We start from the raw sequence: 17,926 nt of genomic DNA on the forward strand, positions 1-17,926 counted from the left end.
ACAATGCCATTTATTTATGTTTTGAAAATAAAAATAAAAGGCATTGGTATTTACGATGTCAATAGCTCAAACTCGCGTAAATGCGAGACCTATTGCATTGCAAATGCTTGTTTTTAGCATCGCCGGCCACACACAGTCATTTGGTGCCCACGTGATTGGGGTACTTCTCTGCCTGCAGTGCTCCGTTTGGCCGGAGCAGCTCCCCTCACGCTGCGGGCCTCACTGGGGTGCTTCTTTGTTCTCGCGGCCGTTGCTTCCAGTCCCTGCCAGCCACGAGCTCTCCTCACGCTTTCACTTTCTTCTCGGCCAGCCCAGCACCAGGCTCATTTATGCCTGCCCCTCGACTTTTGATGGCCTCGCTCTCCCCATTTCCTGAGCGGGGCACTACCTCATGAGCCGGCCACTGATCACATAGCATTCACACCCGGACACCTTCAGTCAGCCCACATTTACATGTCCAGCAGCCTTCGATCGGCCCCCCAGCAGCTTCACACACACTGCGCGGGGGGCCTGGAATCGCTGCCGGATACTGCGGACTTACTTGGCTCTGCACCAGTTTCCCTCGGGGATGGTCCTTTTTGCTCCTCCACCCCACCGTCGCAGCTTCACTCTTCACATGCTGCATGGGGTGGGGGAGGGTCGCGCTATTCCCGGAGACGCTTATTCCTTGGGGTCGTTGGGTACAGTTTGTTCCTCCCTGGAGGGTGCAGAGGAGTGGGTAGCTACTCCACTCTCCACTTTCCTCACAGCGGTCTCGCTTCACTGCCGCTTATTTTACGGGCTCACCTTCTGCCCAGTTCGCCACTCACTCCATGCAGTCTGCTGCGGTGTCTTGCATCCTGGCAGTCCGGCACTGCTCGCGCTGCATCGCCGCCATCCCGGGCCTCTCTTCGCGCCAGACAGCTCGGCAGCACACACTTCAGAGGCGGGATGGGCTCCTGCCGCTTCGTCTACGCCCCGGGGCTCTCCACATGCCCCGCGGGCTACCTGGCGCCTCTGCACTGGATGTGGAGACACTGCGGGAACATGAGGTGCGGGGTGGACTCCCGACCTCCTCGCCTTCGCCCTGGGGCACTTCACACGCCCCGCGGGCCTTCCTACCGGTATGGGGTGGGCCCGGATTGCCGTCTCTTGCCCTGGGCTCGTCACACACCCCGTGACGATCAGGCGCTTCTCACGCCTTCTCCATGGGGTGCCCTGCACACGGGCAGCTCTCTCCCCTTTTCCCACAGCGTCTGGGCTGCTGCACGCACGGGCACAGCCCCCTCGTTGCCATTGTTGTGTTTGGGCCTTAGGCCCACATGCGGATAAATGATGGACACAGACACTTGCAGTATGGTTGGATAGCTGGCCAGGAGCACGTGCGCTCGGCCCCTTTTATTATCAGGGTCACCTGACTGGTGACGCCTGTGGTGGGTGGGTGTTTAGTGGGTGATTCTACAGGCAAAACACTAAACTGGTGATTGGACGATCACTACACACTCTGACGGGAGACTTTGCAATGGAATCACAAAATTACAGACAGGTCACAAAAAGTCGGTGGGCAATTAATTGGCTTTGGTTATATGCACTAAACAGCAGGTTACAGGATATATTTGATAAGTAGGCGGTTACAGTGTACGTATGATAGGCAGGGGTTACAGGTTACGTATGATAGGCAGGTTACAGGTTACATATGATAAACTGGATATACAGGTTAAGTATCATAGGACAGGAGGTTACAGGTTAAGTATGAAAGTGAAGGGCTGCGCTCTATTGGGTGCCTAGCTTATCTCTCACTATAACATGAAGGCGTTCTGCTTGGACAAACCGTTTCAGAGTTCTTTGAGATGGCTGACAGGTAGGATAATTCCTATCTAACAGCAGGGCTTTAAGTGGGCCGGGTCTCACCGGGTCTGAGCACCGGCAGTTTTTTAAAGGGGGCCTCGAAACGTGTCTCTTTCGGGCTCTGTTTTGTGCCCTAGGACTATAGTGAAACCGGGCACTTCGATGTGCGCTGCTCACACTGCTCACTTCTCACTAGTGGAGAAGTTAGGGCATGAGGTCATGCCAGGTGAGACTTGTAGGAGAAGAGAAATCCTTTAAAGAGAGTCATTTTCTCTCTGGATTTCTCTTCTCTTTTTGACACTCGGGAGCAGCAACACTGTCCTGGTGTCACAAGGGCTCTAAGTGGAAGCTCTTTCAATATTATATACGACAAGCCATAGTTGCTGCTTATTTATCTAATGCAACTAACAACCATTGACAAAGCCAACAGTCCTGACTTGTAGGTATGATGTTACTTGTTGTATCATATATCTAGATGGAATGACAGAAACAGCAAAATACAAGTCGGGCGGCACACTATGCTAAGAACAGATTTTTTAGTTTGAGTGTTTTTAAGCCACGCCCTTAATTACATTGGCCACGCCCCTTTGAGAGACCCTCCAGTTTTTTCATCTCACTTAAAGCCCTGTCTAACAGTAAATCTGAGAAACAAAAAAATACGTATCGTATATGTACAATACATATCGTGTTTAAAGACGGACTTTTATCTCACTTTTTAGAAAATAGCAGCATAACGGCAAGGGGTAAATGCTATGTCGAATATCAGAAATAACCCTCTGGCAAAAATCGGTGGACTATAACATGAGGCAATGCTTTTTATGTGTTTGTTTGACGATATAATGTGTGTAGCACTTAAAAGAATTTTACTTCTCTTTTGAGCAATTTTGCAAGCTGAATACCCATTTTGAAAGGTTTATAATGCTGTACAAGATCTAATACTGTTAATTTTGCACCTTTTACCCCAAAAATTCACACACAAAACTGAAAGCAATGTTATTCTGTGTGTGTAGTACAAAAGAATATTCCCGCACAGCTGGACAAGTCATCCTTTGCCAATATAATTAATTTGTGGCTTTGCAAATATTCCTCTTGGCTAATAGAAGAACTGAAAAAGGGTGCTCGTTAGGCTTGATGTTTCTTTGTAAAGCTGTTATTCGGATTAGAAACATGAACTTTCACAGACCTGGTAGAGAAAAAGACGTGGCGAAAAGCACACGCTTCCGCATTAACTTGACAGTTCGCATACAAGATGCTGAGATGTCACCCATCAAACTACTAACCTGTGCATTAGCAGCCCAGGGTGAGCTCTAGGCTGGCTGCTTTAGGTTCTCCCACGGCTGTGCTAGCTTATGCTAAGGTAGATATTGTGTGCTTTCATACGAGCAATGACTTCTTGGCACTTGAAATTCTGGCCTTAAAAGTGCTAAGAAAGGAACAGAACTTCTATTGCACCTAACATTTAGACAAAATGGAACCAGCCATTGAAACCCATATTTCATGGACTGGCAGTAGAGGCAAGAAAGGAAGGAGTGTAATAATTTAACGAGAAGATTGTCAAGAGGATATCATATTGAAGTTTTTTAAATCTTAAATAAAGCTCTCACTTGTATGATTTTCTTTCAATATTTCTCTTAGATATTTCTTAACACTGTACTTCCTCACATGGTTGGCATTCAGCAACTGATTAAGTGAGTGTCTGAAAGCAGGAGTACATTCTTTAAAGGGGCCATGCAGTGTACAACAGCTCTCTTTGACCATTCTTGCCTCTACAATCACCAGCAATAGGCATTCTGGAATGACTTGACTTCTGCTGGGGTTTTGATATCTGTTGCAACACTTTCAACGTATGATGCTTTTAAAAGATTGCTTATTGAGTTTTGATAGACACTGGAGAAAAAATACATCTGGAGGGATGTTTGACAAATGTCGTTTCTTAGAGTAAGCTAGGTCAAACGTAGAGTGGTGTAGAAATGTCCTAAAGTTGAGAAGTAGAGGCGTGTAGGATTTAGTGATGCTTTGGTGGAATAAAATTTATTTGTCACAAGTGGTTCATGAAGAAAGGAATGTTATGTTCTGTGCCATTATATTTCGTTGTTTGCCTTTTCATTTATACATTTCCATCCATGTTATTACCCCCCTTGTTTTTATCCTCATTGGTTCCTCCTGGCTCGCGCTGAGAATGTGGGACAGGATAATGTTCTCATTCATTAATGCTGGAGCTTGGAAACTTGAAGTGTGAATAAAAAGTTCCCTTCGTGACTTACTGGAGTTGGAGTCTCATTATTTCCTCACTTTACAACAATCTTCAGGTGACGAGGATGGTGATCTGAATCTGATTGTTGGATTACAGTGATACAGCCAAAGCAGAGAAGTTGTTGCACCTCACCTGAAGGCTATTTGATGGGATCGCTGATCTCATGCTTACCAGAATTGCTGTCAAGTGGTAACTATGTGACCGTGTTTCGCATCTTTGGGGTAGATTGCGTTTTTTACCGCCTGTAAGGTACGCCCTGGGGAAGGAGATCAGGGAAGGACTAACTTTGAGGAAACCAGAGAAGGATACCGGTGGGTCAAGCCTTGTTTTGGGAGAGAGCAGCCATTTGATTTCCAAACTTTACCAGTTATTTGTGAGCTCCAGCCTGGGGGCGGTCAATTTGTATTCAGAGGTTTTATGGAGATTCTCACTATTTAGTTCTGATTTGAAGTACTCACAGGTGTATTCGGCCATACTGTCATTTGATGTGTATAGAAGTAAACACAATAAAAAGTCCTGGACAATTACAGTGGCATTACATTCGTATTATTTGTGGATTTGGTGCATGCATTTTCACCAATGTCAAGTATGCAACTGGATTCTCCTTTAAAGTTGTTACCGACCAAAGGAAAGCCTTCCATTCCATGGAAGGAGGGGTTTTACACTTATCTGAAGGCTAGTGATAGTGAAAAAATGCCGTCAGAGAGAAGGAAACACATTTGATTACACTCTCTAGGTTCTGAAGGACAAGATGCTTTAAGGACTTTTCCCAAGATTGAACCACTAGTAGGAGAGGATGATCTTGATGAATATGATGAGGACATTTTGTGATTGATGTCCATTTTAAGGCTACTTTAAGCACAAGTTTAGAGAGATATCATTTCTAGACTAGGAGGCAAAAGGAGTATAAAAGCTTTGATTTTTTTCTAACAGCACTTAGAAGCTTGTCTAACGTGTGCAATTTTGGAAATACCACTAATGAAATGATATGCAACCAACTAATGGTCAACACGAACACTAAGCTTATATTGGGAAGATTTAGGAATTTTGGGGGATCCAACATTGGAGGAAGTGGCTACCTCTGCTAAGGCTATTGAGCAGTCTATGCATTGGGTGACGCAGATAAATGAGCCTAGCACAAGCAAAATAGAGAATGGAGTGTTTTATCTCAACAGTAAAACCACTAAAATTGAAGCATCAGAAAATTGGCAGAAAGAAAACAAAATAATTTGTTACTGGTGTGGTGACCCATCGCATCTAGCATCTTCAAGGAGTTGTCCTGCTGTAAACAAAGGATGCAATATTTGTAGTAAAAAAAGAACATTTTTTAAAAGTGTGCCGTTAAGAAAAGAAACAAAACAAGCCACAGATCCCTCAAGTGATAGAGGATGCAGTGAGTGATGCAGGTGATTTAACCAATGTGGAATCTCTGATTAAAAATATGGTACAAGGAGATGGTGAGGAATGTACTGAGGATAGTGTCAAACCACCTATGTTTTAAATTCTGGTACATGATAAAAGTTTGCTACTAGTGGCTCATTCTGGCTCTTCACAATCATCACAAAATCCTACTTTGAAGCACAGCTGGGAAATAAAGTTAAACATTTGTCACCACTAGCCATACAAGCAGTAACTTTCGACCCATATTATAAATGTCCTTCCTTACAACTATTTTCCAATGGGAGCAGATGTGAAATTTCTGTAGATGATTGCACTTATGTGCCTGAGGCTATGTTAGCCCAGAGATCAGGCAGTTTAGAATGGGTGGTGGTCTGCACATCTAGAGCATTAAATCAATCTGAATGCAAATATTCCATCATCGAACGGGAACTATTAGCTTCTTTGTGGGCTACTGATCATTTTCGACACTTTGTGTGGGGTAACCGCTTTACTATCCAGACTGACCACAAGCCACTGATTTCCATTTTGTTTCCGGGCAGTGGGAGGAATTCAACAGCTTGCACAGCGAGTTTGAGTTCGAAACTTCAAGAATATATTTTAACACCATATATGTGCCAGGTTGGAAGAACCAAACAGCAGATTCTTTGCCTAGATTATCGTGTATCATAAAGAAAGTGAGGATGATGTGGCAAATGAAGATTATGATGTAGTAGCAAATATGTTTGATGTGTGTGTGGACAATGGAAATGGAGATAGATGAGAGAAATTGGATGATTAAGTATGAAAATGTTAGCGAATTGAAGCTAGTAAAAAAATACTTGAGAGATGGGTGACCTTTGCGTACGCATTTTGAAGGTTCACTAGACTCTTTCGTACAAATAGCATTTGAGTTTTCTGTGAACAGAGTTTTTGTTTCGCGATAACAAGTGTGTGCCACCTAAAAGACTCCACAGTTTTTTGCAGAAGACGAGTCATAAAGAAGACACGAGGATGTCCACTCTAAAGAGTTTAGCACATAGTTTGTATTGGTGGTCTGATTTTGTATGCTGAAGCCGATTAATTGGTACGCAATTGTGACATATATGCGGCTTCTGGCAAAAACTGTAACACCCACATTCCCCCCATGCAGCCTTTACAGTGGCTAGATTTCAGAAGGTGGATTTGGACATATTGTGTCCTTTAAAGACTTTACCATATAACCTTCAATTCACCATTGTGCTGATCGATTACCACTCCAAGTGACATGATTGTTGAGAGAGTGACTACGTTGGGGATGCTAGAATTTCTAATGGAGGTTTGCAGAAGAGAAGGGTTTCCTGAAAAATTGGTCACAGATAATGGTGTTCAATTTTTATCGGCTGAAATTACTAAATTCCTATGCACCCACAACATAGAACATATATGCACAGCTTTGTATGAACCCCAATGCAATGGTTTGGTGGAACGATTCAATAGATATCTCAAAGGAAGTATCCATTTGGCTATGTCTGGAGGAATACCTTTTGATCTAGCATTCTGGGAAATATTATGGTCATTACGAATTACACCTCACTCAGTGACAGGTGTTTCGCGTTTTATTTTAATGAAAAGAAGGCAACCCACGTCATCTATCTGCCTCGGGTGGTTTAAAACAACATTTCAGGTAGGGCAAATGGAGAGTGGAACAAATCTGGATATTGAGAGGGGCAGAGCTGCTGAGCAGGTCAAAAGAATGGTATGAAAAAAACAGTCACGCCATCTGACATTTCAGTGGGTGCTTGGGTCGATATTTATGTTGGTGTAATTAGAGACCAAGCGAACCAACATTTGTACTTACCTGAAGTAAATGAGAATGATGCAATATGTTGTCCTGATGATGATGTTAATTCCTCAGGTTCTTCACATGGCAGTGGTCTCAATTCTGACTCAGATTAATCTAATTTGGTGGGCAGGGTTAACAAGGCACCTAGATTTAGAATGCCTTCTAGGAATATTTTGTATAATGGTATGGTGATTAATGTTTCTTTCTTAAAGAAGGAAGACGTGTCATATTCTGTGCCATTATATGTTGACATTTGCCTTTTTCATCATGTACTTCCATGTTATTCCCACCCGCCAACCCCTTGCTCTTATCCCCATTGGTTCTTCCTGGCTCGGGCTAAGAACGTAGGGCAGGATAATGTTCTCGAGTGACAGTTTGGTTCATTTGTTATTGCTGGAGCTTGAGAGCCTGACATGTGAATAAAGCTTTCCTTTCGTGACTTACCGGAGTTAGAGTCTCATTATTTTCTCACTTTACAATAAGGAACAAGCACTATTTTGAATCAGCTCAGTAAACAAAATAAACTGAGATACACCCTGGGCTGTCTTTTTAAAAAATGGAACCAGTTTGCCACAGTCATGTGAGGAGGACAGATGTTCACTAAAGTAAAACAGCAATCAGTAAGGAGCTGCACTTGTCTACACTTTCTGGCAAAAGGCCACACTTTGTATCATAGATAGGAAAGAAACTAGCACAGGCTTTTCAACAGTAATGCCATGGATGCACGGTTAACCAACAAACTCTGCTTTTTATAGCAAAAGACTGAGCCTCCAGTACAAATGTTGACTCCGTCTTCTTAACTTCATCACACCAGTACATTTTCTGTATGAAGCAACTGTCTTGATAAGGCTTACATCATACAATGCCTCATAATAAACAACTGTTGTCATGATTCCCCCCATTACCGTAGGCACTTCCACCTCTACAGTCTGTTAACGGCTGAACACTGCAATGCGGAACTCTTTTACTCTAAAGATACTGCTTTTCCAGGGTTGTGCCACCATATCCTTGAGTTTTCATGGCTGTGTGTAATGGTCCACAGCAGAGGATGGTTCACTGAGAAGAGGGCAGTTATAAAGGTGTCAATGACTACAGGAAAGAGCTGCAGCAACCTCTACGGATAAGTCACATGCCTTTCCAGGACGGCTCCTCTCATGGTAAAGAATCCCTTGTATTTCATCACCTTACACTACAGGGCCTCCCTGGAACCCCCAAAGGGATCCGCATCCCACTACAGAAGTTTTATAAATCCCCCTCTCCATTTCCCCCAAAGCTGTGTCCAACTCACCCTCCGGATCCTCCAAAGAGGGGAGTACCTAATTCTGCAAGATCTTCCTGGAAGCGCAAGAGGAATATTTATCGTACTCTACAGAATCTTTTTATATCCCCTAAAGTCATGTTCATCCCACTAAGCAATGTTACATAAGTGTCTTAAGTGTGCTTACCTCACTCAGAAGGACTGACTTACCTTGCTCAGCTATTTCAATCTCACGTCGCCCAAACTCGGCCTGCTTAATATTCTTAACGCAGAAGTCACTCACTCCTTTGGAATTGGTTTGCTGTTTGTCGCGCGGTGAGACCTCATCGTCTGAACTATCTGTATAGGAGGCCGCTGAAAAACGAGGCGAAATGTACAAATCAAAGAGGTGTCAATATAGAAAAAAAGAGGCAAAGACTCATGGAGGATACATACCAGAGCCATAGCTATCTGTCGAAGACTGTGAAATGGAACGGGACAAAGACCTGCGACCACTCTTTGTGGGGAAACGGGTGAACTCCTGCATGTCATCAGCAAACTGGATCTGTAGGAATCAAAGAAAGGATCATGTACCAGTGATATGGGCTCAGGCCAGAGAGGAATAATCTTAAAAGGAGGTCAGGGGATTTTCTGAACGGTCTGTGTAGGTGAAAGTTTGTGGTCCCTGTGAGGTAGACAAGACAAAGATTCAGACCTTTCAACTGATCAAGCAGGATTCAGTGCAGTGAGCCAAGAAGCTGTTAGTAGCCAGCTTAGCGCTGCAGAACATGTGGCATGATGCTGTTAAAGGACAAAGTAGCCATGAGAATCGTTCACACCCACACTAATTCAGTAGGTGAGTGAGCATCACAGTCAGTGTCTCGCAGAAGGGCACTGGGGCTTGATGTTTAGATTACCTTCCTCGCTTTCCCTTTCAGCCTTTTTAACTGTTTAATGAAATTGTAAAGAGCATTTTTATTCCACTCCTGTTACTTTTGAAGCTTCGGATGATTACCCATATTGATGGAATGGGTACTCATATTTATTGAGATTTCTCCCTATTCACCCCTGACCTTTTAGTCTAACTAGTTAATCGAGATTTATCATTTTAATCGACATCTTAGTCTGACCCGTTTGCACATCAGCTCTTAACTGCGTTGCCGTACGATGCATAATTGTTGCTTCCCTGAACCCCTCTTGCAGAGTTGGGTCCTGTGCTCGGTCTCCGCTACTTTACGACAGACCCAAGAGTACTTCAAGGAGGTTTGTTTGCACTCCTGGTTGTGAAAAACTGGATATTGGGGGAATCTTCGTAGCTCAACTAAGGCTCATGTCACGCTTCGAACTCTCACCTGTCAGTGCCTTCCTCACACACATTTATCATATATGTTCTAAGGAACATGTATCTCAAGAACTGGCAGTTCCTCTTGGGTTCATTCTAAGGAGCATGTGCACCACATGTTCATCCTACAGTAACATGTGTCAAATACAAGTAGTGCCTCACGTGCCCGTTGGAATATATATGTATCCTAAACACTGATTGGGCGCCACATGTTCCTATAGAACAACACATATCACAAGTATTGAGATGTGAATCATAAAGAAGCATGCACCATACACAGACAGTGACATAGGCATGGACGTGTGTGTATACTCAAAGGCCAAAGTACCGTAAATACCTACACTGCCTACATATTTTCCCAGAGACCCACTGTGAGAAGTTGGCCTGGTATATGCTGTTCACTAGTTAAAGTGGACACCTTGCACCAGTCCAATTCGACTCTTATTGATGATAGCTTTAAGATAACCTTTTAAAGAAAGCTATCCTAGTGGTGGCTGTGGAGAGCAGCCTTCAGGCTAAGTCTCTGAGGAATGTAAAGCAGCTTGTTTTACCTTATAATCTCTTGAATAACTAAATGAAAGGACACCATATATATTACTAACAACTCTCTTTATGAGATTAGAAGTCAGGAACATATGCACAAATCAACATTTCACAACAAGTTAAGCACAAATATGGCTGGGGCCCTAGGGGCGTACCAGACCATATATTAAAAAAGAGACTTAGAGATAACGACTTGCGAGGGGACAAGGCCTAGGGCCTTCAGAAGCGCTGGGGCCTCACTAATCCACCCAAGGCAGGTAAGTAAAGGACCCACGGGAGACGCATGAAGTGTGAGAACACAGCCGCAGATCCCAATTTACTTCAATGGAGCAAGTCGCGATTGGAAATTTAGAGTTTAAGGATACTTCGGGAGAGTCTACAAGCAAGTCACTTACAGGGTAAGTAGTTCTAGAGCCAACACCCACAGGAGCACAGTAGTGCTGGAGTTACCTCACCCAGGGAAGCCGGGTGCATAGGTGTCTTTTGGTGTCAGGTCGCGGCGTCGTTTTCAATGGGAGCCAAAGAAGACTTGCTACTTGTGAAGACAGGGGAAGTGTCCGGTGGAATCCAAGGCTGGATTCTGAAGAAAGAAGACCTGAGGGGACAGTGTTCAAAGTCACTTGGCAGTGACCCGGGGCAAGGAAGATGGATGCCCACAGTCGTCGGATGATTTCAGGTGATCCACAGGTGTCATGAATCTTCAGCCACGAGGTCCAGGAGGTGTCGACGATGACCAGGAGCTGGATTTGGCGTGTCCCACAAAGTCCAGATTGGAGCCAACAAGCCTTGGCAACAGCAAGTCTCGTGGAAAGTGTAAAAAGTCAGCGGTGCAGACCAGCTAGGTCTGAGGGACTCACCCAGCGAGGGTAAGTCAGGGCAGGCCTGGAGCAACCAGGGGAGCCCTTTGGAACTGTAGAAAAGTCTTCTGGGGACCCACAGGCCAACCGGCAAGGGATCGCTTAGACGCCTCGGGAGGATTCACTCAACAGGGGCCCACAGTCACTCGGGACGGGGTAGACCTCGGTGGAAATCCTGCTGGAGGCTTGAACCACACGTGGTCCAAAGCACAAGTTTGTAGAACGTCATGAAGGGGTTGCACTCGAAAATAGTGCACGGTACCCAGGGATTGCGGTTCCTCGTCACTCGTGGGGTCCACTTGCCTCAGCGTCGCTGGGGACTCATGATGGCCTTGGAGAAGTCAGGAAATCCTCTTCCATGGGATGCAGAGACTTCGAACTCCGGCGGGAGCGGGAAAGTTTGCGACCGTTGATTGCAAGATTAGGTGCCTGCCAAGCAGGGGAGTCACTCCTTGACTCCAAGGAAGATTCTTCAGTCTTTCAGAGGTAGTGGAACGTCGAAGGTCCAGGATTCTTCTTCAGAGCGTCGTCCAGAGATATCTAGTTTACAATGGCAAGGGTTCCCTAACTTATACTGAAAGGAAGGGAGGGACTAGCTCTATGACCCCACCTATGGGAGGGTCAGGGGAGTGGGTGGCTACACCCACTTCGAATTTGTCCAGATTCACGCCAGAGCAGGGGCAGGTAGCCCTGAGCCGGTTTGAACTGGTGTATGCACAGAGAAGCCTACTGCTCCCACAGTGCAGGACTTCAAAGCACTCTAGGAGTGCACCCACCCAGCCCCAATACACTAAACCCTGTCTGGGAGGTGGCCACACCTCCCTGTGACAGGATGCCTATTGTTGGGCCTCCTCCACTGCGAGTTTCGTTCATCAGCAGGAGGGCAGCCCAGTGTCTGTGACTGGTGGCATCCATTTTGTGATGCCAGGGCTCTTCAGGATTCTACCGTGTTTCCACAGTAGGTACATGTCTATCCCTCTAGAAGGGTGGGATCATACTCCCACACTAGTTACTGGTGTGGGGGTATGATTCCAAAGCGTTTGACACCAAACACAACATGTTTTGATGCAGCCATCCCAGAGTTAGCATTTACCACGAGGTTATAATGCACTTAAGAGTATATGGTTTGACCGCATTCCAAACAGCCCCAGAGAATAGACTCTGAGAGCTGCAGAGGGGCCCTGATCAGGCAGAGGCACCCCCTCACATGGAAACCAAGCAACCTGTCCTCAGGATTGATATGGCCTGCCTTAGAGGTGACTGGCAGGTTTAAATGTGTGTGCAGGGAGAGATATAGTGAACCTATATCTCAGTGAGGAGTTCTAACACTACCTCACCCAGGCTGCAGTAGCAGGCCTGTGGTGTCAGATTTAGTCTGCTTCCCAGGGGTGGCATAATACATGCTTCAGCCCCATGTAGGCCTGTGAAGTACCTATGACCTTGGTACCTAAGGTACCACAGTATCCAATCACTAGTGCACCTAATATGCACTCCAAGTTGTTTAGAGAGAACAGAGAGGCTGGGGCCCCCGATTAGCAGGGTCCCAGCCAGACTATAGCCAGAAACCAGTGTAAACATCAGAAAAAAAGGGGGGGGGGGCAACATAAGAGGCAGATCCTACTCTCCTACACCCACGTAATATAAATACTCACAGTGTCTCATACGTCCATCCGAAGCAAAAGAGCCATAGATACAGACAGTGGTTCATGTGTACTCCTACAATTATCATACATACATACATGTATATATATACTCCTAAATATATATATATATATATATATACATATATATATATATATTCACTGAAAAAACCATAGGTTTCACACATGTTATAGTTAGCTGTACATTTTACTGATAAAAAACCAATGAAATTCCCCCGTTATAGTTACTGTAGGCAACTATAACTCACGCGACCGTAATCCTCTGCTGATGCTAATACTGTATTTAGACACTTATTTGCCCATGTCTTCTTCCATTAAATTTTAGCTATACATATATTACAAATATTTTTTTTTCATAAAGACACATATGTCATCAGCAGAGGATTACGGTCGCGTGAGTTATAGTTGCCTACAGTAACTATAACGGGGGAATTTCATTGGTTTTTTATCAGTAAAATGTACAGCTAACTATAACATGTGTGAAACCTATGGTTTTTTCAGTGAATTTGCAAGGTTTTTTAAATGCTAATTCCTAACTATAACGTGTGTGAAACCTATGGTTTTTTCAGTGAATTTGTACGGTTTTTTAAATGCTAACTTACTTTGCGCCATTCGTGGCGTGCGCGCCCACTTAACGCAGTTCGTTCCGTGCGCGCACCGTGCCCGCACAGTGAGCACGCGGTGCGCTTCGTGCACCGCGCGCCCACTTTACGCAGTTAGTGCCATGCACGCACGGTGGTCACGCGGTGCGCTGCGCGCACCGCGTGCCCACATTATGCGAGATGGGTTATGTACGCACGATGCGCTTCGCGCACCGTGCTCACATGGGGGACATATTATGCTCATCGTTGTGAAATGTTTTGTTTATTAATTTCAATTATTTCATAAGCCATGCACAAATGGTGCCCTTCGGGCACCATTTGCACATGGGGTGGGGAGAGTGTGGATACATTCTTTTTTTTTTTAATTTTTTTACCGTACGCGTACGGTAACCGTAATCGGCGATTTTTTGAAAAAAATAAAAAAAAAATTTTGGCCTTGTGGGTTGTTTGGGGGCCCGTATATCATTGCTGGGTGATTATTATTTCAATATACTGCCCCTTTACCCATTTTTGGGCTTCATTTATGCTGCCCTACTCAGAGTGCGAGAGAGAAAATGGCGGCCGCCGCTTCCTGGTTTCGGCCGATTCGAATGTTTACTAAGATCTAAGAGCCAATCAGAATCGCGCTCGCGCACGTCACCGTACGTGTACGGTAAGCGCACCGTAAGCGCACCGTAAGCTGGCTCAGATATATATATTGATTTAAAGGCTATTTTCTCAGAATCTACTGAACAGATTTACACCAAACCTACAAAAGGCACTTCCTTGACCTGAGGACTACCTCTCTGCCAAATTTCAAGTAATTCTGTTCAGCCGTTCGGGCTGTAGCTGTGTCTAAAGGTCCTATGGAAAAATGCATGGGAAAAACGCGTTTTGGGACCCCCCTTTTATCTCAGCCCCCGCTTGAAGAAACCCCCCGAGACTTTCAGGGTAGGAGCGGAGCGTAGCGCCCCACCTATTTTGAAAAATTCGCGAGGATTCGTCTACCGGTGCAAAAGTTATTCAAAATAGAATGTTGCGGATTTCCTATGGAAACGTGGTCCTAACTATAACTACCTATATATATATATATATATATATATATATATATATATATATATATATATATATATATATATATATATATATATATATATATATATATATATATATATATATATATATATATATATATATATATATATATATATATATATATATATATATATATATATATATATATATATATATATATATATATATATATATATATATATACTCCTAAATATATATATATATATTCACTGACAAAACCATAGGTTTCAGGGATGTTATAGTTAGTTGGACATTTCCCTCGTACAAAACCAGAGAAATTCCACCGTTAACTCGCACCCCCGTAATGCACTGCTGATGACGTCACATAATACATCTTTCATGACATGGTCAGTGACATCACTGATGACATCACTGATGATATCCCAAATGACATCACTGATGACATCATACACGTGAAAATCTGATGCACCTCCTCACACCTGAATATAACCTTTGATACACCTACTCTAAAATACAGACTACCATTTTCGGAAAAATAGGCACATCAATACCAGTTACTAAATACGCACTGACTGGTTCCTAGTTGTACACACACATCCACTCATTCACCCATACAGTCACTCATACATGCAGTCACTCATCAATACAACATTATCTTATGCACTAATACACCTATACAGACACTCACACACTGCCACATATCCAGAGTTACTGACACAGCTAGTCAGTCATGCAAAGAATCAAATCATACTTCCATTTACTCACCTATACAGTTATACAGACAACAGTTCACTTATTCATACAGATACTAACACATAATTACTGTTATAGAATCACTGATACAAATGCACACTCATCCATGCAGCCACTCTCACAATTACTGACTCACATATAGTCATTTATATACAATATCACTCACATATACTGCTTTTATATATGTAGTTACTTGCACATGTACCACTGAAACATCCATTCACTCACCAACACACCCATAGACACACTCACCCACCCATACAGCTGTTTCCACATGCACTCTTGAACCCATACACCCAGTGAATCAACCGCTCACACATCTATGCACAGAGTCACACACCTCCCACCCACACACACAGACACTCAGGCAGCCATACAAATACTCGGGCAAGCAAACAATAACTCATATAGACACTCATGCAGATACTCACCAACCTATGCAGCAGCTTACACAACAGACAGACTGATACAGACTTTCCTACAGTTTAGTCACTAACCCATGCATTCAGTAAGACACATTTAATCACTCACTTATACAGTCAGTCACGCACCTACTAGATCCTCCATACAGACACTTATACAACCACTCATTCTTCAATACAGCTTGGCATATATATAAAAAACATTTAAACTTTACAGAAGCACACAGTCACTGGATGATTTCATCAGTGATGTCATTTGAGATGTCATCAGTGATGTCACTGACCATGTCATGAATGATGTAATATGTGACGTCATCAGCAGTGCATTACGGGGGCGCGAGTTATAGTTAGCTGAATTAACTAGAACGGTGTAATTACTCTGGTTTTGTATGAGTCAAATGACCAAAAAACTATGGTTTTTTCAGTGAATATATATATATATATATATATATATATATATATATATATATATATATTCACTGAAAAAACCATAGGTTTCAGGGGTGTTATAGTTAGCTGGACTTTTCACTTGTTATTGTTAGTTCAGCTAACTATAACTCGCGCGCCCGCAATGTACTGCTGATGACGTCACATATTACATCACTCATGACATGGTCAGTGACATCACTCATGACATCACTGATGACATCTCAAATGACATCACTGATGACATCATCCAGTGAATGTGTGTTTTTCTGAAAATTAAATATGTTTTATATATGTACATCTCAAGGTCGATGGAAGAATAAATGGGTGTATAAGTGTCTAAATGGATGATTTGTTTTTGAAAAATTGATTGTGTAACTGAATGATTAAGTGTATCATAGTGAATACATGGCTTAGTGAGTAATGTTTAAATATGTAAATATCTGTATCAGTCTCTCACTTTGTGTATAAGTGGCTGCATGGGTTGGTGAGTAGCTACATGGGTGTCTATATAGGTTATAAGTTGGTTTTTTGAGTATCAGTCTGAGTGTCTGCATGGTTCGGTGGGGGTATTACGTAGCGCATAGGTGCATGAATGAGTGACTCACTGTTTGTATGTGTTGAAGACAGCATGTGTGCAGGACTGTATGGGTGGATGAGTGTATGTATGGGTGTGTTAGTGAGTGAATGACTGTCTCAATAGTGTCTTTATGAGTAACTACATATGTTTTAAACTAGTATATGTGACTATTGGTGTATATAAGTGAGTATATGTGAGAGTGAGAGATTGAAAGAGTTCCTGTATGAATAAGTATGTGTTTCTATAAGTGATTGCTTAAAAGACTAAGTATGTGTAAGTTTCCGTAGAAGTAAGTGCGGTGGTGTGTGTATAACTGTATATGCAAATAAATGTATGTTTGATTCTTTATTAGCATGAGTGACTATGTGTGTGAGTAACTCTATGGATGAGTGGCATTGTGTAATGTATAGGTGTATGAGTACATATGATGAGTGAATACATGTATGAGTGACTGTATAGGACTGTTGGTGAATGAGTGGATGTGTATGTGGATCTTAGAATTACTGAAGCGGTTTTTGTAACTGGTATTGGTATGTCCATTGTTTTGAAAAGTTTAGTCTCTATTTTTAAATGTGTGTATCAAAGGTTATATTAGGGTGAGAGGAGGTCTGCCACTCTATCACAAGGATGATGTCATCAGTGATGTCATCAGTGATGTCATTTGAGATGTCATCAGTGATGGCATGAGTGATGTCACTGACCATGTCATGAGTGATGTAATATGTGACGTCATCAGCAGTGCATTGCGGGCGCGCGAGTTATAGTTAGCTGAAATAACAATAACGGGGGAATTTCAATGGTTTTGTACAAGTGAAAAGTCCAGCTAGCTATAACACCCCTGAAACCTATGGTTTTTTCAGTGAATTTCTGAGGTTTTTTAAATGCTAATTCCCAACTATAACGTGCCTGAAACCTATGGTTTTTTCTGTGAATTTCAAAGGTTTTTTAAATGCTAATTTCTAACTATGCCTACAGAGATAGGACATGTGAAGAAAGAAGAAAAAATGCACAGAAAGAAAAAAAAGAAGTGCAGAAAGAAGCAACAGAAGTCCTCAAAGACGAAGAAAAGTGCAGGAAGAAGGATAACGTGCAGAAAGAACAAAAAGAAGAGCAGAAAGAAGCCTTGTTGCAAAATCATCCTGTACCCTCAACTTTTTCAGACGGATACTGGTGGTAACTGAGTCT

At 43.1% G+C, this 17,926-nt stretch overlaps 1 protein-coding gene across 6 annotated transcripts in view; it reads right to left on the reverse strand.

Annotated features, from left to right (window-relative positions):
- Positions 1 to 17,926, reverse strand: part of LOC146871841 (S-adenosylhomocysteine hydrolase-like protein 1) — an 879,643-nt gene that overhangs the window by 571,354 nt on the left and 290,363 nt on the right. For 5 of the 6 annotated variants that reach the window (XM_085651895.1, XM_085651882.1, XM_085651903.1 and 2 more), the window contains exons 2-3: positions 8,977 to 9,085; positions 8,752 to 8,895 (exon numbers count right to left, since the gene is read on the reverse strand). The exons of the other annotated variant lie outside the window; for it this stretch is intronic. In XM_085651895.1, coding sequence (XP_085508021.1) covers positions 8,752 to 8,895; positions 8,977 to 9,085 — 253 coding nt within the window. The remainder of the gene's footprint in view (positions 1 to 8,751; positions 8,896 to 8,976; positions 9,086 to 17,926) is intronic. 6 annotated transcript variants of the gene reach the window in all.

The sequence above is a fragment of the Triturus cristatus genome, chromosome 1_1 (assembly GCF_964204655.1).
Source record: "Triturus cristatus chromosome 1_1, aTriCri1.1, whole genome shotgun sequence".
Classification (NCBI taxonomy): Eukaryota; Metazoa; Chordata; class Amphibia; order Caudata; family Salamandridae; genus Triturus; species Triturus cristatus.